This window comes from Venturia canescens, chromosome 1, assembly GCF_019457755.1.
Source record: "Venturia canescens isolate UGA chromosome 1, ASM1945775v1, whole genome shotgun sequence".
Classification (NCBI taxonomy): Eukaryota; Metazoa; Arthropoda; class Insecta; order Hymenoptera; family Ichneumonidae; genus Venturia; species Venturia canescens.
This window is the reverse complement of record NC_057421.1, coordinates 40,316,666-40,344,407: the sequence shown is the minus strand read 5'-3', so window position 1 is coordinate 40,344,407 and position 27,742 is coordinate 40,316,666. Positions and strand designations below refer to the sequence as shown.

At 36.7% G+C, this 27,742-nt stretch overlaps 1 protein-coding gene across 1 annotated transcript in view; it reads right to left on the bottom strand.

Annotated features, from left to right (window-relative positions):
* The window catches only part of LOC122408149 (uncharacterized), a 1,237,064-nt gene that overhangs the window by 389,258 nt on the left and 820,064 nt on the right, over positions 1 to 27,742 (bottom strand). Inside the window, exons 16-17 of the mRNA XM_043414787.1 lie at positions 19,677 to 21,527; positions 15,117 to 15,604 (exon numbers count right to left, since the gene is read on the bottom strand). Of these exons, the coding sequence (XP_043270722.1) occupies positions 15,117 to 15,604; positions 19,677 to 21,527 (2,339 nt within the window). The remainder of the gene's footprint in view (positions 1 to 15,116; positions 15,605 to 19,676; positions 21,528 to 27,742) is intronic.

Below are 27,742 nucleotides of genomic sequence, written 5' to 3'. Positions count from 1 at the left end.
AAAAAACCGAAAAATCGCGTTTGAAATCATTATGCAAACCGATGCCTCATCCTTCTTATTTGATTCGAACAGCTAAATCAATTGAAAAAAATTCCATCTAATTTACGTGCAGCATTAAAATTTATTATATCAATTCGAGGCCAAGTATTTTCTAATGAATTGAAAAAAGTTACCACTTGAATTACGTGCAGCATTAAAATTTATGATATCAATCGGTGGACAAGTATTTTATTAGTAACTCCAAATTTTGACATTATTAAATTCTTCTAAGAAGCTTTTAAATCCAAAAAACTCACATGAAAGCTAGTCATATGTTACTCTATGGTGGCAGAGACTTATAAGAAAATCAATTCTTCTCAGACTTTCAGGATCCTCTGGTATTATTCACAAAATTTGACGTCGATTGGATCGATACAAATTATGTTTACATATGTGTTAAAAGTACTTGTCCGGCCCATCACTATTCATTTAAATAAAAATCATTCATGAAAAAATGGAATTGTATGGCAGAATCCGGTTAAACATTTATTGAAATGCGATTCATTATTAGTTTAATGTTCGTAATAATAGTATAGGTTAGTTCTTATTCTGAATGGAATTCGTTCGCTGGAAGAATAAGTGAGAAGCAAAAATTGCCGTCATTGAATACAAACTGGAGAGTTATTTTTTAAACTTGTACATATATATTATGTACAATTATTTTCATTTATCAATGCACAATAATATCCCTTGTATATTTCGGAACAATTTCTTTGCTTTTTTTATTAAATTAGTGCAATTACGTAAAAATTACTTGAAGATAATTCTCTCAATTCCCTCTGCATGGATACTTGTGATCCATCAGTTCTAGAGAAGCACTGATTATTATTGGGATGAACAATTTAAACGGAAAGTGATGGGCCGGACAAGTACTTTTAACACATATGTAAACATAATTTGTATCGATCCAATCGACGTCAAATTTTGTGAATAATACCAGAGGATCCTGAAAGTCTGAGAAGAATTGATTTTCTTATAAGTCTCTGCCATCATAGAGTAACATATGACTAGCTTTCATGTGAGTTTTTTGGATTTAAAAGCTTCTTAGAAGAATTTAATAATGTCAAAATTTGGAGTTACTAATAAAATACTTGTCCACCGATTGATATCATAAATTTTAATGCTGCACGTAATTCAAGTGGTAACTTTTTTCAATTCATTAGAAAATACTTGGCCTCGAATTGATATAATAAATTTTAATGCTGCACGTAAATTAGATGGAATTTTTTTCAATTGATTTAGCTGTTCGAATCAAATAAGAAGGATGAGGCATCGGTTTGCATAATGATTTCAAACGCGATTTTTCGGTTTTTTATTTTTTACTTGTTATTTGATTTTTTTGAACTTTAAAAAATAGATACAGAATATTTTTTTTTTAAACATACTGTTTTTTCTAGATTTGTGAAATTTTTTTCGAATTGTACTGTATTTTTTTTTTATAAAATAATTTTTTTGACAATTTTTAAAGAAAATTTTTTTTAAAGTTTTTTTATGGATGGATTTATTAGCAAACGAGGGACCATCAATGTACTTGTCCCAACCTTTTTTTTCCTAGGGTTTTATAATTAAAGAAGTAGCAACTGCGTTCGCGGGGAAAATCGATTTGCTCCCAATAACAAAAGAAAAGTACATCTCTTTCTCGAAAACGGTTCAAACATCCAAAGACACGCGGAAAAATATAAAATTACGTTTCATCGACTCTTTCAGATTTCTCAATACAAGTCTCGATAAACTAGCTTCATTTTTAACTGCGGACAAACTCTTAACTTTAAAATCACAATTTCAAGATTTAGACTATTTTCATTTATTAACACGAAAAGGTGTCTTTCCATACGAGTACATTGATAGTTTGGAAAAGTTGGATGAAACGGAGCTTCCACCGCGAGAAGCATTTTACAGCTCTTTAACTGATTCAACAGTTTCCGAAAAGGAGTATGCACATGCGAAAAATGTGTGGGAACGATTTTCAACGCGAACGCTCGGTGAATACAGCGATTTATACTTAAAGACTGACGTATTACTTTTAGCCGATATCTTTGAGAATTTCCGCGATACTTGCCTGAAAAGTTACGGTCTTGACCCTGCGTTTTACTATACTCTCCCCGGATATACCTGGGATGCCATGATGAAATATACAAAGGTAAAGTTTGAATTGCTCACTGACATCGACATGGTATTGTTCGTGGAGAGAGGTATTCGAGGTGGTCTTAGTCAATGCTCCAAAAGACATGCTCGTGCCAATAACAAGTACATGAACTCATATGACCCATCTATTCCATCATCATACTTGATGTATTTTGATGTTAACAATTTGTATGGATGGGCAATGAGTCAACCTTTGCCTTATGCAGATTTCGAATGGATTGAAGATCTTGCAAACTTCAACGTTGAATCTCTGCCATCAGACTCTGAAATTGGTTATATACTTGAAGTTGATCTGGAATATCCAAAACACTTGCACAATGTACATAGTGATTTGCCATTTTGTCCAACGCATGATAAACCTCCGGGCTCGAAGCAAGAGAAGCTTCTTGCAACGGTGAATGCGAAAAAACGATATGTCATACATTATCGTGCATTGCAGCAGTGTTTAAAACATGGTTTGAAAATCACGAAAATCCACAGAGTCTTGAAGTTTAAGCAATCTTCCTGGCTCAAAACATACATTGATTTGAATACACAATTTCGTACACGTGCGAAAAATGATTTTGAAAAAAATCTATTCAAATTAATGAATAATGCTGAGTTTGGAAAAACCATGGAGGATGTTCGTAGTCACGTCCAAGTTAAACTGTTAACGCAATGGGCAGGTCGATATGGAGCAGAGGCTATGATCGCTAAACCTAACTTTCACAGTCGAAGTATTTTTGCGGAAAATTTAATCGCTGTAGAGTTGCGAAATCTCCAAGTCATGTTTAACAAACCGATATATGTTGGCATGTCTATTTTAGACATTTCAAAAACTTGTTTATATGAATTCCACCACGAGTTCATGATGCCGATGTATCAAAATAAATGTAAAGTCATGTATACGGATACTGATAGTTTAATTTACCATATTGAATGTGAAGATGTGTACGAGGACATGAAATGTAATCTCGACAAATATGACACTAGTGACTATCCCCATGACAACATCTATGGTATACCGCTAGTCAACAAAAAGGTCCCGGGTCTCATGAAAGATGAAAACAATGGGGCCATAATGACTGAATTCGTTGGACTTAGATCGAAGATGTATGCGACGCGAGTTGAAGGTAAGAACGATGTTAAAAAAGCAAAAGGAGTAAAAAGTAATGTTGTTGCGAGAACCATAAGATTTGAGGATTACGTGACATGCCTTAATCAGCAGATCGAGATGAAACGTTCTCAATCTTCAATTCGCTCGACATTACACAATGTCTATACCATCACAGAGACAAAAATTGCTCCAAGTCCACACGATGACAAGCGGTATGTCATACCTGGAACGGTAGACACGTTGCCATGGGGCCATTACAGTATTCCTGAATTTCCAGAAGCTATGGAGTCATAGATCATACGAATGTGTGCTCATGAGTGTTAAAGATTGAGAGAATATATTTGTACATTGAATGCGAAAAAAATTGTGAGAGTGGGAACTTGTTCTCAACATTTATACATTGTAATAAAAATTCTGTAATGGAGGACTTTTCTCCTCAAAAAATTTGTACATTTGGAATATATATATATTTTGTAATTGATGTTAAATAAATTTTTTTGTGAAACTGTCATTCTTTTTCCTTCAAATCTGCTCTTCGTGCGGAGAACTTGATTGGGAAAGGGTCGTAAAAATAAATCAGACTTTGAATTTTCCATCTTTATCGTTTACAAATCATTTTTATTTATCCAACTATTGTGTGCTTTGTCGAAACCTAGCCACTTTACAAACAACTGACTACCACGTTTCTTCAACACTTTTTCAATGAGATATATGTCGGGATATTTTGCTCGAAGCAGCTCTTGCTCGTAAAAACCACCTGCGATGGGCTCATCTTGATGATCTTTTATATTATATGTAACTGGATTAGTTTTTCTCACTCGATATATTGTGAAAATTTCAGTTGTCCAGTTTGGTGTATAACCTTTTTCGAATACATTCTTAAATTTACTTATGCGCACTTTATCGCCGATTTTTAATTTTGCTTGGTTTCCTACTTCAGATCTATTGTATACATTGTGCAATAATTGTTTTTCATTCTCAGCGTTCACATCTTTCGGTTTCATTTTTATCGTACGATGTAATGTATCATTATATTTTATAATTAATGTATCGAGAATATCGATCCATTTCCAGTTTCCGCGAAAACTAAATTGAATCCACATTTTATTCTTAAGTGTACGATTGAAGCGCTCACAAATTGATGCTTTCAAATTACTAAATGTAGAATACAAGTGTATATTATACTTTTTCATCAAAGCCTTAAAGTTCATATTATAAAATTCTTTTCCTCGATCGACGTGAAGATTTTTCGGTATGCGTCCTTTGCTGAGAATCGTCTCCATTGCAGCACTCACATCTTTTCCACTTTTACTCTTCAACGGTGCGGCCCAGGCGAATTTGGAGAATATATCGATGACGGTGAGGAGAAATTTATGGTTGGAGTTGTGTTGTGCATATGCAGACATATCTACAAGATCAGCTTGCCAAGTCTCATCCAGGCCACGTATATCCACATGTCGACGTGGATAATTCCGCCGAGCTGGCTTATGCAGTTCTTCAACCACCGCAAGCTTCTTTTCACTCATTTTTTCTTCTCCCCCCCACAGTCCTCATCAATTGCAGAAGATAAGAGTCTGGAGGATTTTTCACTGACTTATCATTAGATGATCTCGTAAAAACTTCATATCATCATGAAGTTCTGAGATTTCTCTCTTTATATTATCAATTTTTTCACGGAGATAGGCGAGCTCGGTTCTCACACGCTTTTCTGCGGCCGCCACATTCGATTCACACTTTTGATTCGTTGTATGAGTCACACTATGAGTTATAGAATGAATGTGTTTGCTGAATGCACCGAGTGTTACAACATCTCGAGCATTTACTGGCTCACCAACGTTGCTCAGTCGTTTTCGTTCCAAGTCGTAATGACCGTCCGATGTAATTTTGAATCCAGCACCTGGTTTACCCGGAGGACCTGCACCACGTCTACTCAACTTTCGTCCAAACACATCGACGCTCATGTTGGGAATGTGGATGAAAGCAAGCCATCACATGTTAATAAATGATTTCAGCTTCACGCAACTCCTCGATAATCGATATAATTTCATTCGAATGTGATGAATTTCCAGCAGCTTGCGATGCGAGCAATAAGCGAAGACGATCTACCAGCTCATTTGGATCATCCCAATGAACATAGTCGACAGAGGTATGCTTTCGTGCTACCTTATACTGAGGCAGAGCACCACCTTTCTTATCGTTGCTACCGAGCATTTGGGATATATAATTTTTAAATTTACTATTTTTATCCTGACGTACCGCACCCGTGCGTTTATAAAATTTTTTATGAGCATTCGTTGTGATGATAATTTTCTGATATTTCTCCAAGTCATTTGGTGTTAGATATTTGAGTTCGGGCTCTTTTTTAAACAACAGTTCCACCAAGCCAATACTTTTGGGGTACTTTTCATCTCCAACCACTATATGATCGAGTTCGAAATGAATTGGTGAATCACCAATCATTAATCTGTTTTGAGCGAGATTTCGTACTCCATACACGCCATCTAATCTTGTTTTGTTATTACTACGCAGTAAGCCCAGATATTCACGTATCAAATTATCAACATCTCCAGATGATTCCAAGTTATCATCGTCCTCATCATCATCATTATTATCTTCATGAATATCATTATCGCTATTTTTAGTTAAGGGTACACCGACATTCTCATCAGTAATTGCATCATGCCAAATATCATCTTTGAAAGAAATATCTTGCTTCATGCTATTTTCTCCAAAATTTGGAGACTCTTCCTCCTTCTCCTCCTGCTCCTCCTCCTCTTCCTCCTTTTTAACATTTACACGTTCATTCTTAATTTTAGGTTTTTTCGTATATGAAACTAGTTCTTCTAATGGTTCAACAATCGGTTTAAACACATCTTGTATTTTCTGCTGAGCACTATCACGTCCACTTTTCAACATTCGATGTTTTCGTCTGATTGCATCACTCGCCTTGGCAAGTTCACTCAATACAGCCGTCTCCTTTAAAAGTTCTTTGCGCTTCATGTTGACACGAGTAAGTCAGACTTTAGACTGCCTTGTAAAATCCAGGGGAACAATTATTTATCATCATCATCATCGACAGTGAGGAAAGAATCAAATCCCCTTCTATATCTTCCAGCATTCAACTCACTGTCCTTGTCAATCGTGATGAATCCATACTTGTTCGATTTCCAACACTTGACACACAATTTTTTAAAACTTGCATAAGTCATATCCGTATTGACATGATCATTATATACATGCTTGAGGTTCATATCATCTTGTTTGAATAGCACTATAAAATTTGCATTGTCTCTCACGAGATGTTTCGGAATACGAGTATACGTCTGACAGAGATAAAAACTATCCACAATCTCGTGTCTTCCCATGGAAAAAAATGCTCTCACGTTGTCCTGTTTCTCACACGCTATATCGTCAAAGATGAATATGGAGTTTGGGCGAGCTTCACTAGGTGCCACAACTTGTTCATGCTCGTTAAATTGAAAAAATTCCACTTCTTTCACAGGTTTAAGCATTCGCTCGAGCAATCGGTATTTTGGCTGCTTCAACGATTTCGAGTATAGATATATATTCTCAAATCTCAAACCATTTGGATGTATTAGGAGCGTGAGTAAGGCATTCGTTTTTCCACAATTCGAGGGGCCACAAAATACGGCTCGAATGCTGTTAGGTAGTAAGTTTCCATGACGCTTCTTCACACTACCCGCTCCAACAATAAATTCATCGAAATTTATTATGGGGAGTTGACCGCTCGAAACTTGTTTCTTCGACTTCATCTCGCGTGCGACTGATGGAAAAAATCATATAAATGCAACTTTATAATGTTGGAATAGTCAGTCGAGTTGTAACCACTGCAGAGTGATGATTGTACATGATAAACCTGGTAAAGGTTTGGTAAACAGTATAATCAACAATCTCCCCGTGGAACTACATCTACCGGGCTATCAATATTGTGGACCTGGTACGAAATTGATCAAACGTCTTGCTCGTGGTGATCCTGGTATAAACGCGCTGGACGCTGCGTGTAAAGAACACGATATCGCATATTCGAAAAATCGTGAAAACTTGGAAGCACGACATCTGGCGGATAAAATTTTGGCTGAACAAGCCTGGCAACGTGTAACCTCGAAAGACGCAAGTCTTGGTGAAAGAGCAAGTGCTTGGGCCGTGACAAACATTATGAAGGCGAAAAAGAAATTTGGTCTAGGTATGAAAGGAGTGACGAAAAAGACCAAAAAAAGTGTTTGCCTGAAAAAGATCATTAGTGCCGCAAAGAAAGCCATGATTCGTAGTGGTGACCCCCGTGAAATCGTCATGTCAGCATTGAAAGGTGCGCGTGCCAGTGTTAAAGGTGTTAAAGTACGCACGCCTCGGGTTCTACCTGTACCTCGCAAAATCGGCGGTTTATTGCCCTTCCTCGTACCCATCTTTGCCGGCCTTAGCGCCGTTGGTGCACTGTCTGGTGGAAGTGCTGCAATAGTCAAAGCTGTAAATGCTGCTCAAGCGGCTAAAAAGGAATTGGAGGAAAGTAAACGTCACAACCGAACACTCGAGGCCATCGCTTTGGGTAAAGGTTTACATCTGAAACCATACAAACAGGGTTTGGGTCTTTACCTCGGGACAAAAAACGTATAATCACGCTACCACATCAACCACTCACCGACATCGATCTGCTAAAGTATGCGAGAGCCATGAAAATTCGTAACTTTCGTGGGGTTTTCATGCGTGACACTTTGCCTGAAAATGGACCACTCAAACAAGAATCAGCAATAGTGAATTTGGATGAAAATGTGGGCCCTGGGACACACTGGGTTGCATATAAAAAGAATGGTCAACGAGTCACATACTTTGACAGCTTCGGTAATCTCCCACCTCCACCCGAACTCATGAAATACTTCAATGTTGGTAGCGTGGAATACAATTATAAAAAGTATCAGGAATACGATACAATAATATGCGGGCATTTATGCTTGAAATTTTTGTGTGGACAACTAAATCGACGAGACAATTATGCACTATATAAATGAGGACTATGGAGCTGCGTGTTTAGTTCTAAATCTGCGAGCATCATGGATGATAGTTTGACGATCACCATTACTGGATCATCCTCCATACTCGAGGCACAATTTTTTCCACCCATCGAACTATCGCCCGACAAAAATTATACTCTTGGACTCGTCGAGCTGCTCACATTCAATTCGATTCCAAATATCGACATTGGTTGCAATGAATTTCACGTTGGAAATCATGTGGTGACCATTCCAACGGGCAGCTATGAAATTGAAGATATTGAAAAATATTTGAAAACTGAGTTGGCATCTAAAAACATACAAATTCAGCTTAAGCCGAATAATTATACGCTACGCAGTGAAATTGAGTGCAATCAATCGATTGATTTTACATCCAAAAATTCGATTGCACCTTTGCTGGGTTTTACGTCGCGTCGATTGGAGCCCAATAAAAGACATGTGTCCGATCTACCCGTGTCCATTCTCAAAGTGAACGCCATTCGAGTCGAGTGTAACATAACCACTGGTGCATACATCAACGGGCGAAAAGTTCATACAATTCACGAATTTTTCCCATCTGTACCGGCCGGCTATAAAATCATCGAAGTACCGTCGAGCGTCATTTATCTACCAATCACAACTCGTCGCATTGACAATATACAGCTTCGTATTGTCCATCAAGACGGAGATTTGATCAATTTCCGCGGTGAAGTCATCACCATAAGACTTCATATAAAATCTCAATGGGCATAATTTACAATCATCGTATTGGCAATATTAATAAGCCAACATGGGATCGCGAAAGCAGTCGTCGATCAACGCTCAAAGAGCTAACACCTCAAAACCTTCTGCTATTGAAGAGTTTGGGTCTCAAAATTCGTGGAGTTCGCGTGTGAGAAATTATCTGCTTTGCTCGTTGTGCATCTGCTGCCTACAATGGAGGAAGAAATCGTAAACATCCAGACACCCGTCATGTTTGACGAATCCATCATACATTATGAGGTTCACGCTCATCAACCATACGCGTCGTCAACATACAACAACAGTGATGAAATACGTATTTCAATCCAACATCAAGATTTATCAATTCTACCGAGCAAAAGTTCAATTCGCATTTGCGGCAAACTGACAAAGGCGGATGGTGCAGCGTTAGCTGCAACGAGCCTCGTCAACAATGCCATTTGTCATTTATTCGAGGAGGTGCGTTATGAACTTAACGCAGTTGAAATCGATCGTAATAAAAATGTGGGAATCACATCTCTCATCAAAGGATATACATCTCATTCGTCGGCGAGAAGTGCAATGCTTGAGAACACCGGTTGGCTCGATGTTGAGGAGACTAAACAAATTGTAGACGTAGCTGGCAACTTTGACGTATGCATACCACTGAGCATGCTGCTGGGATTTGCTGAAGATTATCGAAAAATGGTGGTGAATGCAAAGCACGAATTGATTTTGACTAGATCACGTTCCGATGATAATGCAATAGTTCAAGCAGCCGCTGAAGATTATAAAATTACACTACGGAAAATTGAATGGCTCGTTCCATACGTCACCGTGGCCGATAAACGGAAAATTCAACTGTTGAAATTCATCGCCAAAGATACCCCAATTCCAATGAGTTTTCGTACGTGGGAATTGTATGAATACCCAATGTTACCGGCGACATCGAAACACGTGTGGTCAGTCAAGACATCAACGCAGCTGGAAAAACCTCGATATGTGATCCTGGCATTCCAAACAGGACGAAAGAATAATAAGAGGCAAAATGCGAGTAATTTTGATCATTGCAACGTTACTGATGTAAAATTATACTTGAATTCACAATGCTATCCTTATGGTAATATGAATTTGAATATAGAACAAAATCAGTATGCAGTACTGTACGATATGTATACAAACTTTCAACCGATGTACTACAATAAGGAGGCCGAACCATGGCTTACAAAAGCGGATTTTCTCAAATTTGCACCTCTCATTGTGATTGACTGCTCGAAGCAGAACGATTCTCTCAAGTCTGGACCTGTTGATGTGCGCCTCGAATTTGAAACAAGCACAAATATTCCAGCACAAACATGCGCATACTGCCTCATTCTACACGATCGCATCGTTGAATACAATCCTGTGAGTGGTGGGGTGAGAAAATTGGTATAAAACCGTACCATCAACTTCTTCGGCCAACAGTCATCATGGATTTTGTCATCGATCTACAAGGCTTCAAAGGACCCATCAATGAGTTTATACTCAAAGAAATTTCAATCATTCGTGCGGACGTGAAGAATGCTGAACCTCTCACACTTTTCTTCGCACCACCGTATGCATGGGATTCTCTGCCGACAAAGTATAAAACGACAAACAAATGGCTGGAACGTAATTTTCATGGATTGTCATGGGATTTTGGTGTTATACCATACGATGCAGCAAGAGGAATAATTCAAACTATCTTAGGCGGCGCTCATACCATCTTCGTAAAAGGCTGCGAAAAGTCTTTATGGCTGACGAACTTTTTGGATCTGTCAACGGAGATTGTCGATTTGGAGACTTTGGACTGCCCATCGTTGAAAAAACTGCCGAAAAGTCCATCGAATTGCGACCATCACCACCACACCAACGAATCGAAATTTAATTGTGCAACGAAGAATGTAAAATCTTTGCAAAGCTGGTTATACGTATATCATGCATTATGTAATAGAGGGATCTTGGAATAAACAAAACAATTTTTTCATAAATGTGTAATTTTATTTATACAATATTCCTCCTCCTCCTCCTCCTTCAACATACATTTCATCGGTGATTCAGATATATACATTTTTGCGTTGAGAATATTAGAAATCTCTTTGAGAAAATTCAATAGCGTTCCAATCACCACCGAGATATTTCATGTATAGTTGTCCACAATGAGCCGTTTCCAGAAGTTTCTCGAATACCGCTGGATTCTGATCGAATGCCTTGACAACTCGCGGTGGCAGGAATACGGTGAATTCATTCCTGATTTCGGCGACGTATCTTTTTCCCCATTTGGTATTTGCTGTCCTCACGTCCGAGACGCGATATTCTTCGTTGACTTGAAGTTCTTTCAGCTTCTTGGCAGGGAGATACTCTGACTTTGCGATGATATTGTTGATGGCGGAGAACTCCATTATGGATATAGTTTTTTGAGATTTTCTTTAAAGAGCAAGTCTTGACTCAACTTTACGAAGACGTGAAGTGATGCTTTTTTCTTCTGGACTCTACTATTTGTAGTTTTTCCATCTATCCCTACCCCAAAACTGGATCATCCCCTTCCACACGCTTTCAAACAGGTTCAAACGTGATCTATATTGGAATCGATGCAATCTCCTCCGGTGGTCCTTTTTTCTGTACAGGCTCTTTGATTCCGCCGACGTTATGAACACGTGCATTCTAAACTTGTTCAAACACGTTCAGAGCATTTCCTACAATTTCGACCTTGCGGAGCCGGACCGTCAATATGATCGTCCATCGATGATACATTCCAATGTTCAACGCAACGACGTAATAATGCAATCTCACTATCGGATTTGTAATATTCGGGTAAACGATCCCACAGAATATCTGTATATTCACTAAAACATTGTTTAAAGACGGTAGGAGATATAATTTGGAGCTCCTCCGATGTCATTTCACAGGGATTTTTTATGCGTAGAGTCGTATAGATATTCACAAGTCGTTCCATTATGTGACACTTTTCACAATCTCGTCGTTTAGGTCTACAAGAATCAATATGCGTATGTAGCCAGGGTTGATTAAAATGATCGTAGCACAATTGATATGATTGCACTTCACTATCACACTGCAAATACTTGGGTAAACGATTCCATAAAACAGGAATGAATGCACTATAATACTTCAAAAGCAAAGCCTTCGGTAATGATTCAAGTTCATTTGCTGTTAATGCCAATGGATGTTTCGCCGGGTGGATAGCATACATACTTGCACATCTTTCCATCTCGACCTCGACTTCAGTAATGATCCAATTTTGAAAAAAGAAATCTCGTCGAAACTTGTACCACCTCAGGAATACAAAAGATGCAACACAGGACACATAAATTTGTCGAGGGAGGGGCAGGTGCATTTTGAAAAAAGAAATCGCCATCTCAGGAATGTAACACAGGACACATAAATCTGTCGTTGAGAGCAAATACTTCCAGTCTGATGCAAACTTTCATTTTTTCTGAGAAAAACAATATAATCCTCTAAGCAAAAATTGGGGGAGGGGCATTTTGAAAAAGAAATCTTGTCGGAACTTGCGCCACAATACAAAATACGTAACACCGGACACATAAATTTGTCATTAGTGTGACATGTAAACATCTTTCGTCACGGAGTCCGATAATTAAGATCATCTTCGGCAAGAGCACTTTAAAAAGAAAATTCCGTTCAATCTGATATACCGGAAACATAAATCAGTCATTGCAGGGTGTAAAAAAATCTTTTGTCTCTTCAAAGTGCCGCCGCACCCCCGCACCTTCCCCTCCACATGCCGTGCAGCCCCGCAACGGTCCCCGCGCTCCCCCGTCCCCGCTCCCCCCTGAGAGCCCCATGGGTTAGAACTGGTATAGCCTTACTACTCCTATTTGAATTTTTTTTTTCTTTTACAATATAATTACAGATTTGTATTTTTTTTAATATAATATTTTTTCATGATTTGTGAAAGCTTTTCTTAATTGTTTTGTTGAAATTATTTACAGTTGGTTTCGTAATTTTTTTTACATACCATTATGTTTTGAATTTTTTTCACTCGTCATCCGATGTACTCGTCACTTTTGCATTTATTTGACCACGTTTTGTTCCTTTGAACCAAACGTTTTTCACGCATTACCATGATTTAACAGATTCATTTTTTTATTCATTGCGTTTGAAATGGTTTTTTTTTTATAACCTTTAGTAATGAATTGTTCATTTGAAGCAAGTTTCGAGAGAACAGATCGAACAACTTCTTATGAATCATCGTGCATTCGTGTTTTGAACTACATGAGTGTCACATAGGGTTTCACTGAGACTACTGTCCAGTTTACCTTACAGTGTATGCATATCAATTTCTGCTCATTTTCTGGATTATATGTATGTTGTGTATTTCCATTTCCTCTCATTGAGTTCATCAACATAGTTTAAATATTTATGACAATAACTCTTGTTCGATTTGATCACTTGTTTATACACCCGAGTTTGATAAAAATCTTTTCAGCTCTCCGGGCGGAAAGTGGCAACTTTCGGCCCGCTGCGCGGGCCGAAGTTGCCGCATTCCGCCTGCGTCGGACAGAAAAATCGTATACACTCCACGGGAGTGAAATTAGACCACCTCAAACCGCGTGCTTATCACCCTCGCCTTCGGCTCGGGTGACAATTCTGCCCGCGGTTTGAAGTAGTCTATTTTCCCTCCCTAGGTGTGTAATATACTATTGTGCCTATAGTAAATGCATAGATATTTACTTGAGTTGTTACATGAAGAATTTTGAAGTTTATTTCAATAAGCCATTGAGTGCTTTGTTCCTCGTGATATCAAATATTTTATCTGCGTATAACCATAGAGACATGCAAAATTACTCCATTTTGCTTGCTGTTTCAATATGACCATGCCTTTCACTTTTTTTCTCAAATGTGTCATAATAACTTTCAAAAATGTGGCCTTCACCTGTAAACTTTGATATTTCTTTAAAGCGGCCAGTGTGCAAATCATTTCATTTTTTGGTTTCAACTGTAGTATATAAACAAAGAAATTTATTACTCAAGTCTTCAGCCGCTTACTACTTCAGCGAATAGGGCTGAAATTGTTTCCATCGAAAGCCAATGCACATATACATCAAACAATTTAAAGTTCTGTTCGCTTTTCAGTACCCTGTCTTTTTACTTTTAATTTTGGCATGATTAATTTAATAAATTTGTGGTAAGAAATTGTAGATGAATAAACCACAGCGGATACTTGCAAACTATGAAAATTCTGTATATTGACGTGTGCACCAATTATAATCACTTCCTATTATTTGATTATGGAATGTGGATAGACAAAATAGATAATAAAAATAATTCAAAATGCTACAAAATGTCATCTATGGCTCATTTATGAATGGCATAAGATTTTATGGTTTCAGAATGCAATGCATATATAAATAGATATACATGACTGAGCAGATTATCGACATTAAAAATTAAATATCTCGGTAAATATTTCGATGCGCCGAAAATCCTTTTACAGGGTCTCTTGTGATGTCAAAAAGAAGGTCTGTACCAAATTTGAAGCCAATCGTAGGTAACCGGTATTCGGAATTTTATCCCTTGTAACTTTAGAAAAGTTGTTTACTAAGTTTTATGTAAATTAATCTAACCGATTTTGGTTTATAAAACGAACATGAATTTTTGAAATTCCAATGTTTACACTGTTCATACCCCTTAAGAACCAATAAATGTTTTCCTCCCTGTAATTGACGTATACAAGCCGTGGAAAAATTACGGAAAAAGCTCCAGAATAGTTTTTCATGTTATTTTGAAAATAGCGAATATCCTGGAACAGTGTTCTAGTTAAGAACATCAAAAGAGTCTATTTATTTTGGGTTATTTTAAAGTTCATGTACAGAACGATGTTTTCAAGTTTGCGAGATCTGTAATCGGTATTTCAAAGATGAGAGAGGCGAGGATAGCTTGGTGTATCGAGTAATAAAATGTTTACAAAAATTCGAAAATTAATTATTCTCTTCACTCGAAAAAAAATCCAGTAAAGCCGATAATGTGCCCCCCCCCCCCTCCACCCAGACGAGACCCAGCTCAAGGGTTAATAGAAAATTAAAATAGATCATCTAATGAAACTTTCAAACCTGCTCGGAGTGCTTGCAATAGTATTGCAATCTATGGTATCTTCAATTGAATCCGATACATGATGTTCCAGCGCATGTGCTTGAAAATTGATCTCTAACTGTTGGAGTTGCTGTTCGCCAGTAGATGATCCATCAATCTGTTCAGGCAGCACTTGTTCACTTTGTTGAGAAACAACTGTTTGAGTTGGTTCAAGCGATAATTGTTGTGTCATCTGAACCGTTTTATCAGACTGTGACCCGAGAGATTGCTCGGCGAGTGAGTTTTCGTCTGATGTACACGTTGTAGACGATTCAAGCAGTGTTTCTGAAAGTATTGGAATCACAGGTATCGGTAAGTCTATAGGAAGACATTGGGAACTTAGCCAATCGTGTTGATCTGGTAGACCCCCTTGATTTTGAGATTGATTTTGTCCCAATATTTGTTGCTGGTCCGATTCCTGCTGACTAATGTCAATCTGTTGCTCCATTTCTTCAGATTTATGGATTTCCTGTTATAAAAATTGAGAATAGTCATTTCAATGAGGGTCACTCAAGTCAATTGATAGATAAACTTCCGAACAGTTGTGACCTCTGATTAGGCTGAAATTTGGTATGGGCTTTCTTTTTGACGATATAAGATAATAGACTGTAAAAGGATTCTTGGTGCATTGCAATAGTTTGCTTGGTAGTGATTTTTTAAAATTGCCGAGTTAATACATGCGCATGGATCTATATCTTCTAGCACTCACTCCTATCCCGACTGTAGCAACACGTTGAGGAGATGGGGACATATATTATATGATCTACATCTATATTTAGATATGAATATACCTATTTATATATAGTGCGATGTGACATTTTGCTCCACAAGTCGAACGAATTGTGTCGACCAGTGGACCAGGTTTATGGCTCATTTTTCACGCCTTTTCGACTGGTCGGGCGTTGGTCGGAACGAGACTCATCGTTGCATGTATATATTTTAAGTTTAAGAATCTGTCTACAATACAATTTGATCGACAAATATCTTTTGTTAACCACTACGTGCGTGTGTGCGTGTGTGCGTGTGTGCGCGTGTGCGTGCGTGCGTGCGTGTGTGTGTGTGTATCTTATAACTGTACGGTTTTGATTAGAGCATACCGTTACGCGTGTGTTTGAGCTATTTCCCTTTTTTTTCCCTTTTTATGAAGTAAGGTTGTGACGCGTGAATTAGCTGTTCATTGTTATCGCTTTCCCGCGATTCCAATTGGTTCTTGAAACACGACCATTGTGAGACTAAATTCCTTCGAAAAAAACAACGTTTATTCGTTCCGTCAAAATGACAGCTTGGAATTCAAACCTTCTTTGACATTTTGTCGATATAGTTTTACTTGACTCGATTTCTCGAAAATTCTTCGAATTGGACATTCTTTCAATCGTTATTAATAAATTGAATTTTTAGATGTACATGAATCCTGGTAAAAATAAATAAAAAGTTACGCTACGCTAAAAGATGACTGTGATTCACCTTGTATATCAATAAAGAGCGGCCATGAAAGAAAAACAAAAGTATAACGAATGTTTTATTGAATTTTGACTTTTTTCTTTGATCAATTTATAAAAATAAAATATTTTGTTTCAAATCGTATTCCATTTAATTTTATTTTGAATGGAATTTATTTTTATTTCCAGTATTTTTCTCGTCTGACAGAATTTTGTTAAAATTTCGCAATAATTTAATTCTTCGATATTTTTTACAATTTTAATGAGTATTTCGCAATGATTTTCGATATTGTCTCGCAACGCTTATTTTAATTAATTAATTAATTCTCGATTTCCAATAATTGTTTTATTTGAGCTATAATTTTGCAAACTCACTTTTTTGATTCAATATAATGCAAAAAAATTTAACGAGTGAATTTTATTTAGGCTTTCACTTTTAATGACTTGATATAATCCAAATAAATTTGTTGTTCGTCATTTGTCTCGTCTTGAAAATAACTTTTTATGAGAAAATAAAAAGTTATTTTTATTTTGTATATATATAAAAAAAAAATAAAAAGAAAATAAAAAAAATAAAAAAAACTTTTTAATGAGAAAATTCTTTTGAATCAATTTAATCAATTTTAATGACCACTCAGAAAAGAAATTATTTGTTGATGGAAGAGAATCCACCCAGAGATCTTGAGGCAGAACGAAGTCGAACTGTCCCGGTTCTTCTGGCTTGAAAAGGTAGGAATTCTACCCAAGAATTTTGTGATCGAACGAACCCGAACGGCCACGGTCATCTTAGATGGGAAGGGGCCGGGTTGAAATTCCGAACTGTGAAAAATCAGAAGGCTTAAAATTCCGAAAATCTAGCTGGAACTAAATATATATATATAGATATATCGCACCAGGGAGATTTTCGGAATTTTGAGCATTCCGATTTCTCACAGTTCGGAATTTTAACTCGGCCCCGATAGGAAAAGGATAGGGGACCTACCAGAAATCTTGAGAGAGAACGAAATCAAACTGTCCCAGCCCTCCTGGATAAATCGGACACTCATCTGAGAATCTTGAGCTCAAACGAAGCCGAATGAGCCCGGTCCTCTTAGCGTGAGAAGGAAAGGTGTTATTTTTATACGTTGAATTCTGAGTGATAATTCAGAATGTTGAATGCTCTTTATTATGTGAGCGATTATTTGAATGAGCGAAAATTTTATGTTGCTTCATTTTTTCAATTATTTGGGCAAGTCTATTTTTTTATCGGCCCATAAACGATTTACAGAGGTGAAAACAGATGTCGAAGATGGAAACCTCATGGGGTGGTTTCTCAGTTTCGCATAGAAACGCTTGATGTGTTCAAATAAAACCAACGTTAAAATATTTCTATTGATGATCAAAGACGCACTCTACGCTCTCAAGGGGCAAGGTTGACAACCCCTAATTCGAAAATTTAATTTCGTACCATAAAATCTATTCTTCCTATTCGAACGGGATCAATTGCATTTTGTAGAGATCGAAAAATTAGTCGATACGCGTTTCAGAGTTTTACGGCAAAATTCGATTTTAAGGGGGTACATCACCCCTTTTGTCGTAATACCTTATATGAATGATCAAACTTTGTTTCCTTAAGTATTTTATTGTACGGCAGCACGACCACGTATATCATTTATCGAAAAATTCAATATTCTGTAAGCTGATCGGTTGACAAGCCCATTCATAAAAGTCTTGTGTCATTGTGATTTGCTAATCGAAAGGGAACTGAAGACTTGCTCTAGCCGTCATCCTTTTCACAATGCCACATACACCATCACAAGGCGCCTTACCGAATATTGAAGTTAAATTTGCGTCGGAAACTGAGTATCCATCAATGAAAAAGAAGTTATTGAATCGTTTTATGCGTGCTAAATCCATACCCAACACAGAACCCCAACAAATTCATTCTGCCACACCGGATACTATGGTAAAAAGAATTTCTAGATTAACGGAAATAAAAACGTATAGTATTAATACAAAAAGAAATAAAAGAAAAAGTCTGTAATGATAGTGAGTCAAATAAGATCTAAAATATAAGAGAAAATTTATATATTTTGAGACTGATTGAAGGAATTAGGAGAATAACAAATCAAAATTAATGAAAAAAATTGTTTTAAAAATTTTTTTTAATAGAATTGATTTGAAGTTCGTCTTGCAATATAGCTTAAAAAGTTTGTTTTTTAACGTAGAATTTTGTGAATGTTTTTGAAAAAAATCGAAAGTGTCCCATTGAACAAAAAACTAATTTTTTAACATAAACACGCCGAGAAAGCAATAAAGGAAATTGTTTTTAATTTTTATTTAGGAAGAAAATTTTACATGCATAAAAACGTATAAAAAATCGAAGAGGGTCACCGTCGCAATATCGTTGAATTTATATGGAATGACCCATATATAAAATTCTTGGGAAAGAATAGTGAGAAGGCTACGAAAGACCGCACAAAGAGGGGACGAAGAGGATAGGAAAAACCGTGTATTTCTGTATTGTATCTCATTCTCTAGCATACTAAATTTTATGGACCAATACTCTTGTCTCTTTTTAGTGTCACTTTTTCGTTTCACCGAATTTCAAGTCACACCCATGTTAAAGAAGTTTCACTTCAAAAAGAGACCGAAAATTCGGAATTTAATACGACGCTCGAAGTTACATCTTCCTTCCCGATGATCTTTCAACTGAAACTTTTCCATAAAAAAAGCTTTAAGCATCTAGGCTGTGTGCGTTTTCATCTCGAGGGAACCGCATGACATGGATTGGCTGACGCGACGAAAAAAAAAATTGCCCCTTGAAGTAGCCAGAGACATTTACCCTCACGAATCCCCCTTCCCAGTCGACAAGCTCCAATAGACGAATACGTAGATCGATGAGAAGCTAGGAGTGCAATTAATTTCGACACTTTCAAAATTCTATGGGGAGGAAAATGTCCTGAAGCGCTAAAAATCCTGTTATATGCCACCTTACCTTATATCGTTAAAAAAAAAAGGTTTATACCAAATTTCAGCCAAATCAGAGGTTAGCTATTCAGAAGTACACACAAAATTGCTACTGTCACTGTATTTATTTGAAGTATTTATTTGAATGCTTACGTGTTCTATCTGAGAAAGTTGTTGCATATGCATATTGATAAAACCGCTCGGAAGCTGAAATTGCTGATAATTTTCTGCGGAAATCGACGAAACAGAAGCTTCTGGTTGGATCGGTTGAAAATATTGTTCTGGGTATAATGCAGGTTGTGCTTGTTGTGGTTGTTGCTGAATTGAATTTTGTTCATTGGCCTGATTCGATACGGCATGGGGTGTTGTTAGCACTTTCGTCTTTGGATTTGAAAGTATATTGGCAAGATTTTGAGCAAGATCAGGGAGCGTCGATGAGATCTCCTTAGTCTTTATTTTGGGTGCCGTTTCTTGCGTTTGTTGTATGGTGCTCGATATTGATACCGCAATCGTTTGAGTAGAGAGAATTTGTTGCACCGGTGTCGAGATTCCACTGCTGTAGGATGACGTCAACGGAATTACATTTTGATATTGACTTCGTTCGATCACATTGACAGGTAAATTTTGACCATCATTTTGTCCCTGACAATCTTGTATCTTGTCGAGTTGTCCATTTGTCGATAATGAAGGCAAGTCTGCACTTTCCAAAAATTCAGAATCCACAGATATCTCGGAACCTGTTGAAATGTTATTTGGTACCGTATTTTGGGGGTGAACATGCTGAAGAACATGTTGTTGGTTTTCTAATATCTTTTTTGAATCATCCTGTAGATGACCGTCACCATTATCTTCAAACTCAATTTGGTCCAGAATGTGTGAAAGAGAGATATCTTGCGACGGCTGAGTCTGTTGAGTATCCTCCTGGTCGTTGATAAGTACGTTGGACTTAACAGGAAGAATGTTTTCATAAGTGTTTACTTTTTGCTGCGAGCGTGTTGGAATCAGTAAATTTTCTTCCATAGTCTGTACTGTGGACGTTGCTTGGGCCTGCCCAAGTAGTTGTTGAGACGGTACATAGCACGTTTGCTGTTGAGCTACTCCAACTGATTCTTCTGATAGATGCAAAAAATTTTCCATAGAATTCACAAGACTACCCATTTTCTGCCGTTGCTCATGTAAATGTTGCAGCTCCGCAAAAAATGTTGATGGCTCAGTTATTTCACGCGATTTTTGCGGTAGTTGCAGAGGTTGTTGAGCCGCCTCAGACGACATCAACATCGAACAAGCGGTAAAATTTTTTGCATCATTTTCGAAATTATCATCATTTGATCGGACTTGCTCCAGTAAATCATGACTTTCCACCTCGTTCGATGATTGCTTTTCGATGACAGGACTAACGAGAAATCGAGAGATCTTACGCATCGGTGGAGCTGCGGTTAGTTGGGAAGTCTCTTTGTTAGCAGCTGAGCATGCATTGTCGTTCAATACTGCATTTTCACGCTTCATGTCTTCAAAGTTTATTTCTTTTTCTGGAGGTACAACTGTGGTTGTCTCGCAAATAGCGGGTTCTATGCTTGTTTGCAATGTTAATCCACTTATACCAGTTTGATTCGCAAGTTCGTATTCACAATCACAAATTTTCTGTTTACTACCCAGAGGTGCTTCGTCACTCGGACTCGAAATAGAAGTGCCATCATATGATAATATTGTAATATCGGTATTCGCTAACAGTCCATTGGTAATTTCATGAACGTCTAAAAAGTCGTTCGACAAATTTACAGGTGTTAATGTATCAGTATTCTGCGTTGATGTAGATGATCGACGTGAAACTTCGATCGAAATACTGCTGTCTCCTGTACTTGCAATTTGTGAAATATTTAGACCATCCGGTGATTGGACATTTTGTACCCGCGGTTCTAATGGTATGACGGATGTGATGTTCGAAATTATTTGATCGATTGGTAAGAACTTCGTTGGCGTTGAGGCGTTTGGTGTTTCATCTCGCTGAAAAATTGAGTCCCACAAATTAATAATATGTGCGTGAACGCAAGTTCAGACTAAAAAGAATACTATTTTTTTTATGTCCGTTAAATACATTGAAGTAAGGATTAAGATATAACATTAGTACATAGCGATTGGAGTAAATGGTAAAATCGAATATATGGGCTAAATTTACATAAAGACAACGGACTAGCCAACTGTTAGATCTCCGTGAAAATCTGAAATAATTATCTAATAGTAATCCTGAATTCTGTATTTCTTACAATTTCGTCCGGCCTTCTGTGAACTTATGCGGTTGTCATGCGAAATAAAAGTTGCATGCTCACGTAGCGCTGATCAATTTATTAATAACACTGGCACACAAAAAATAGTTATCAGAACTTTTAAATGAACCCATCAATTTCTATGTATTTCGACGCACTGAATCCGAATTTCAGCTCAGCTCAACACCTACAACCACTAATTTTGAATAACTTTCTAAAAACCGTTGAAAGTGTCAAAAAATCGCATTTTTCAATATTTGAACATTTTTATGACTTATGCCATGCATAATTTCTATGTAATGCAAAGCCCTAAATTCGAAGTCAGGGTTATTTCAGCTCACCCATCTCTGAGCATCAAATAAATTGCAAAAAACCGTTAAAAATATCAAAAAATCGCTTTTTTCAGTATTCAGAAGTTTTTTCTGACCTATATCATGAATGATTTTCATGTAATTAAACGCGACAGATCGATTTCCAGGACAGACTTTTAGTTTTAGATCATCAAAGCCTTTAGTAAATAGCGAAAAAACCTCTAAAAATTGTAAAACATCGAAGTCAATAGTATTTTAAAAAATTTATTGACCTGGTTAAGGAACGTTATTCATGTATTAAAATTAATTTTACTTGATCAGACGAAGAGAAATTGCAGAAAACTTTTGCCGAGGTACCCGGTCCCTGCCTAATTTCCCTTGGTGGCAATGTGAGCACGCTCAAACACAGCCAGATGCAAAAAAGAAAAGAAAAATAGCAATTCACAAAATTTATAATATATTCTGCACCATGACACGAGATTTGTTTTTTTTATGACTAATATCACAAATTTTACCAAAAATACTAAAGGTAAAATTGTATACGCCAACGTTCCATCAATTCTAAAAACAAAAAAAGAGGCCGTGAATGAAATCGTACTCTGGAATCAATGGATGTGAAACTTTCCGATGATCAGGAAGTCATGCAAGTCGATGAGGTTCTCGAAGAAAGACGTTCCGATGATGATGAATTTTGGATACACTTCCGAATACCGGTTATCTCCGATTGACTTCAGATTTGGCACAGACATTCTTTTTGACATCACGAAAGATCCTGTAAAAGGATTTTTGGAGCATCGAAATATTTGCGAAGATATTTAATTTTTAAAGTCGATACTCGGCTCAATCATGTAAATCTATACGTACAGTAAACGCTACTACTGCACTAACTACGACACACACACACACGCGCACACACACACATGCCGTATCAGAATCGTTATGAATACTTTAAAATTCTCTCCGTCATTCACGGGGGGCACCGCCCACCCAAACCCCGGCAGGCTATTCCGCCCCCTGCGACCACCGTTGTCGGCATTTGACATCTCTATACCTACAGCTTGATTTTCCTTTATTACCATTTTTCACAGAATTACACAACAGTGTATAGATATACTCTGTGACACGAAACTCCGACATTGAAAATTAAATATCTCGGCAAATAGTACGATGCGCCAAAAATCCTTTTACAGGATCTCTTGTGATGTTAAAAAGAAGGTCTGTGCCAAATTTAAAGCCAATCGGAGGTGACCGGTATTCGAAAGTACAATCTGAATTTTTGCCAAATGATGGCAGAAACTATCTACACACTTACAAACAAGAATTGAATGATTTTGTACGAGAATTCGGATTACCTAAAGATAGAACTGAAAACCATAAACTTCCCCGAGGAAAAAAAAGTTGGGACAAGTACATTGTTGGTCCCTCGTTTGCTGATAATTCCATGCATAAAACAACCTTAAAAAAATTTTTTTTTTTAAATTGTCAAAAAAATTGATTTATATAAAAAAATACAGAACAATTCGAAAAAAACTTCACAAATCTTGAAAAAACATTATATTTTAAAAAAAACTAATCTGTATCTATTTTTTAAAGTGTCAAAAGAATCAAATAACAAGTAAAAAATAAAAAACCGAACAATCGCGCTTGAAATCATTTTGGAAACCGCTGCCTCATTCTTCTTATTTGATTCGAACAGCTAAATCAATTTTAAAAAATTCCATCTAATTTACGTTCAGCATTAAAATTTATTATATCAATTCGAGGCCAAGTATTTTCTAATAAATTGAAAAAAATTACCAACTGAGTTACGTCCAGCACTAAAATTTATGATATCAATCGAAGGACAAGTAATTTATGAGTAACTCCAAATTTCAACATTATGGAATTGTTCTAAGAAGCTTTTAAATCCAAAAAAATCACATGCAAGCTAGTCATTTCTTACTCTATGGTGGTAGAGACTTATAAGAAAATCGATTCTTTTCAGACTTTCAGGAGCTTCTGATATTATTCACAATATTCGACGTCGATTGGATCGATACAAATTATGTTTAAATATGAGTGAAAAGTACTTGTCCGGCCCATCACTTTCCATTAAAATTGTTCATTCAAAAAAAAATCAGGGCTTTTCTAGAACTGATGGAGCACAAATATTCATGCAGAGGGAATTTAGAGAGTTATCTTCAAGTAATTTTCCCTTAGTTGCACTAATTTAATAAGAATGGAAACGAATTATCCTGTAATATACAAGGGCTGTTATTGTGCATCTATGAATAAAAAACATTTTGCACATTAAATATGTTCAAGCTTCCAATATAACTCCCCAGTTTGACGGCAATTTTTACTTCTCACATCTTCCAGCGAACGAATTTCAATCGGCATAAATAAACTATACTATTATTAAGAAGAATAAACTAATAATAAATCGCATTTCATTAAATTTTTAACCGGATGCTGCCGTACAATTTTGTTTTTTTATGATTGATTTTTATTTGAATGAATAGTAATGGGCCGGACAAGTACTTTTAACTCATATTTAAACATAATTTGTATCGATCCAATCGACGTCGAATATTATGAATAATATCAGAAACTCCAGAAAGTCTGAGAAGAATCGATTTTCTTATAAGTCTCTGCCACCATAGAGTAAGAAATGACTAGTTTGCATGTGATTTTTATGGATTTAAAAACTTCTTAGAACAATTCCATAAAGTTGAAATTTGGAGTTACTCATAAATTACTTGTCCTTCGATTGATATCATAAATTTTAGTGCTGCAGGTAACTTAAATGCTAATTTTTTTTAATTTATTAGAAAATACTTGACCTCGAATTGATATAATAAATTTTAATGCTGAACGTAAATTAGATGGAATTTTTTTAAATTGATTTAGCTGTTCGAATAAAATAAGAAGAATGAGGCATCGGTTTCCAAAATGATTTCAAGCGCGATTATTTGGTTTTTCATTTTTTACTTGTTATTTGATTCTTTTGACACTTTAAAAAATAGATACAGATTAGTTTTTTTTTACGATAATGTGTTTCTAGATTTGTGAAATTTTTTTCGAATTGTTCTGTATTTTTTTTTATAAAATAATTTTTTTGACAATTGAAAAAAAAAAATTTTTTTTAAGTTTTTTTATGGATGGAATTATCAGCAAACGAGGGACCAACAATGTACTTTTCCCGACCTTTTTTTCCTAGGGGAAGTTTATGGTTTGATATCACGTCTTGTTTCTCAAAAGTTCCTATTTATGTTCAGTTGACTATAGAATTTGAGTTTAAATTTCTATGAATCATTTATGATTTTCGGCTTATAACGTTGGTTTTCACGAAAAAAGACCTATTTTTCTTCAAAATAGTACTGAAAATATTTCGTCACAGGTCTGTTCTTGGTCGTTGGCCATTTTTTCCCTTGTACTCTAATGTTTTGTCAATTAGGAACTAAAGAGCACGGTCGAAAGCGGGTTGGAGGCTGGGGTATGATTTTCGATTTATAACGTTGGTTTCCACGAAAAAAGACCTATTTTTCGTCAAAAATATACTGGAAATATTTCGTCACAGGTCTGTTCTTGGACTTTGGCAATTTTTTTTCCTTGTACTCTAATGTGTTTTGTCAATTAAGAACCAAGGAAGACGGTGGAAAGCGGGTTGTAGGCCGTGATATGATTTTCGGCTTATAACGTCGGTTTCCACGAAAATAGAGATATTTTTCGTAAAAATTGTACTGGAAATATTTCGATAGAGGTTTGTTCTTGGACTTTGATGATTTTTCCTCTGGTCTTCTAATATGTTTTATCCATTGGGAACTCAAGAGCATAAGGCAATGCGTGTTGCGGGCCGAGATATGATTTTCGGCTTATAACGTTATAAAAAAGAAAGGAAAAGAGGAAAGATAGGTCAAATTCAAGACACAAAAAATCCAACAGAATAGGCCATTTTTAAATGTCGCTTTTGCATTGTGAATCTAGATATTTTCGTGTCATCCAAAACGTGCCCCCGATTAAATATATTTCCGAAGTTTGCAAGTGGCCGCTGAGATCCAATTATCTACAGTTGGATAGTTACTGAAAAAAGGCACCCGGAAACATTTATTATGTCAGAACTCGAAGGAGCAAAAAAAACTGAGCGTACTTAATTCAACACAGCAACGGATTTCAAAGACGCTTAAGGTACCTACATTGGTTGTGGAGGAAAACAATTTCCTTTCAGGATAATTTATAAATAAATTTAGAAATTCAGAAATTTCGCATAGAATTTAAAAAATGGAAAATTAAGTTAATTAGGAAAGTTGAAGACTTTTGTGATGAATTTTTGAGATTACATGTTACAGTTGGAGTAACAAATTTAAATGATTGGCACACATGCTGCGACACAAAAATATGAAAGTTTGAAGGTAGTCGCTCTATACCACAGTAATACAAACTTCAATACTATTTGAAAAGAAACAGTTTAAAACTTGCTGAACAAAGTTTCATCAAGAGACTCGGTAGAGTCTCGGGACAAGTACATTGACAGCCCTGTCGTCTGCTGGCCTGAGGCACTCGCCGAGACTATACTTTCTCTGAATAAAACGATTCGCGGTGGTGGGGGTAAAATTCGCATGTGAATTTCTTTAATTGCGAAGCTCATGAGTTATGTACGGCTTTGAAAATTGAACTTTTAGCTAATTAAGAAGTTCTCTGTCGAATGAGCCCAAAAACAGCATGCTCGGTGTCTTAATTTCTGAGAAAAAACCTTGCACGGGCAATTGCAAAAGTTACTAACACATTCAGGATTTGACGTATCTGTATACGCCTACTCCAACCGCTACAAACAGAGGCCTCTTGGCCCCCATGATCACCAATCCCTGGTGAGAGAAATTTTGTTGCAACCAATGAAGGGTGAGAGAATTTTTGGGCCAATGACATTCAATAACAAGAGCAAGGAAGGTTGGCGAAAAGCTAAGGAGCTCGAGAGCTCGAAAGTACTCGAAAGTCACCAGCCGAAGTTTCACGTCATGTTGACGTTTGGGGTTATGATGTTATGAAGTGCGTGCAGGAAAATAAAAATAATTTTCGCGTCATCTAACGATGTGCATATTAATATTTATTTTCTTAAAACTTCTGGTATACTAAACCGGTATAAAAGCGGCCGCGTAAATGTAGACTGTGATCCGTGTGTGCAAATAATAATTTTCAAAAATGCGCGATGCATATGTGGCGGATTTGCCACCATCGTCGCAAGGACCAATGAGGCCAACCGAGCATCAGCGCTAATGGCGAAAGCAAACATTAATTCCGCGCTCGGAATAAGAAAACCGTTTTAACGGGTGTAAGCAACCTCTGGTTTCCCCTACACATGTGGCGGAACAATTGGCGAGATACAACGTGTGCGCGTCCACTCGCTTCCGTGCTAAAAATCAAATCCTTCGTAAAGAGTGTTTTCTGTGACAAAAATAATAAATATTGTGTTAGTATTGCTCATCCGGTTGTTTATAATTATTACAAACCCAATAATCCACAAACTGGTGACCCCGTAAAACGATTTCGATAGATTACAAAAAGTGGGATTACTCTAAAAACAACCTCGTGTTTGAGAACAATGTCGTTACACACGGAGCTAACTCGCACACCACCACCAAGTCAATTACCCACCCGATTTCAGTCA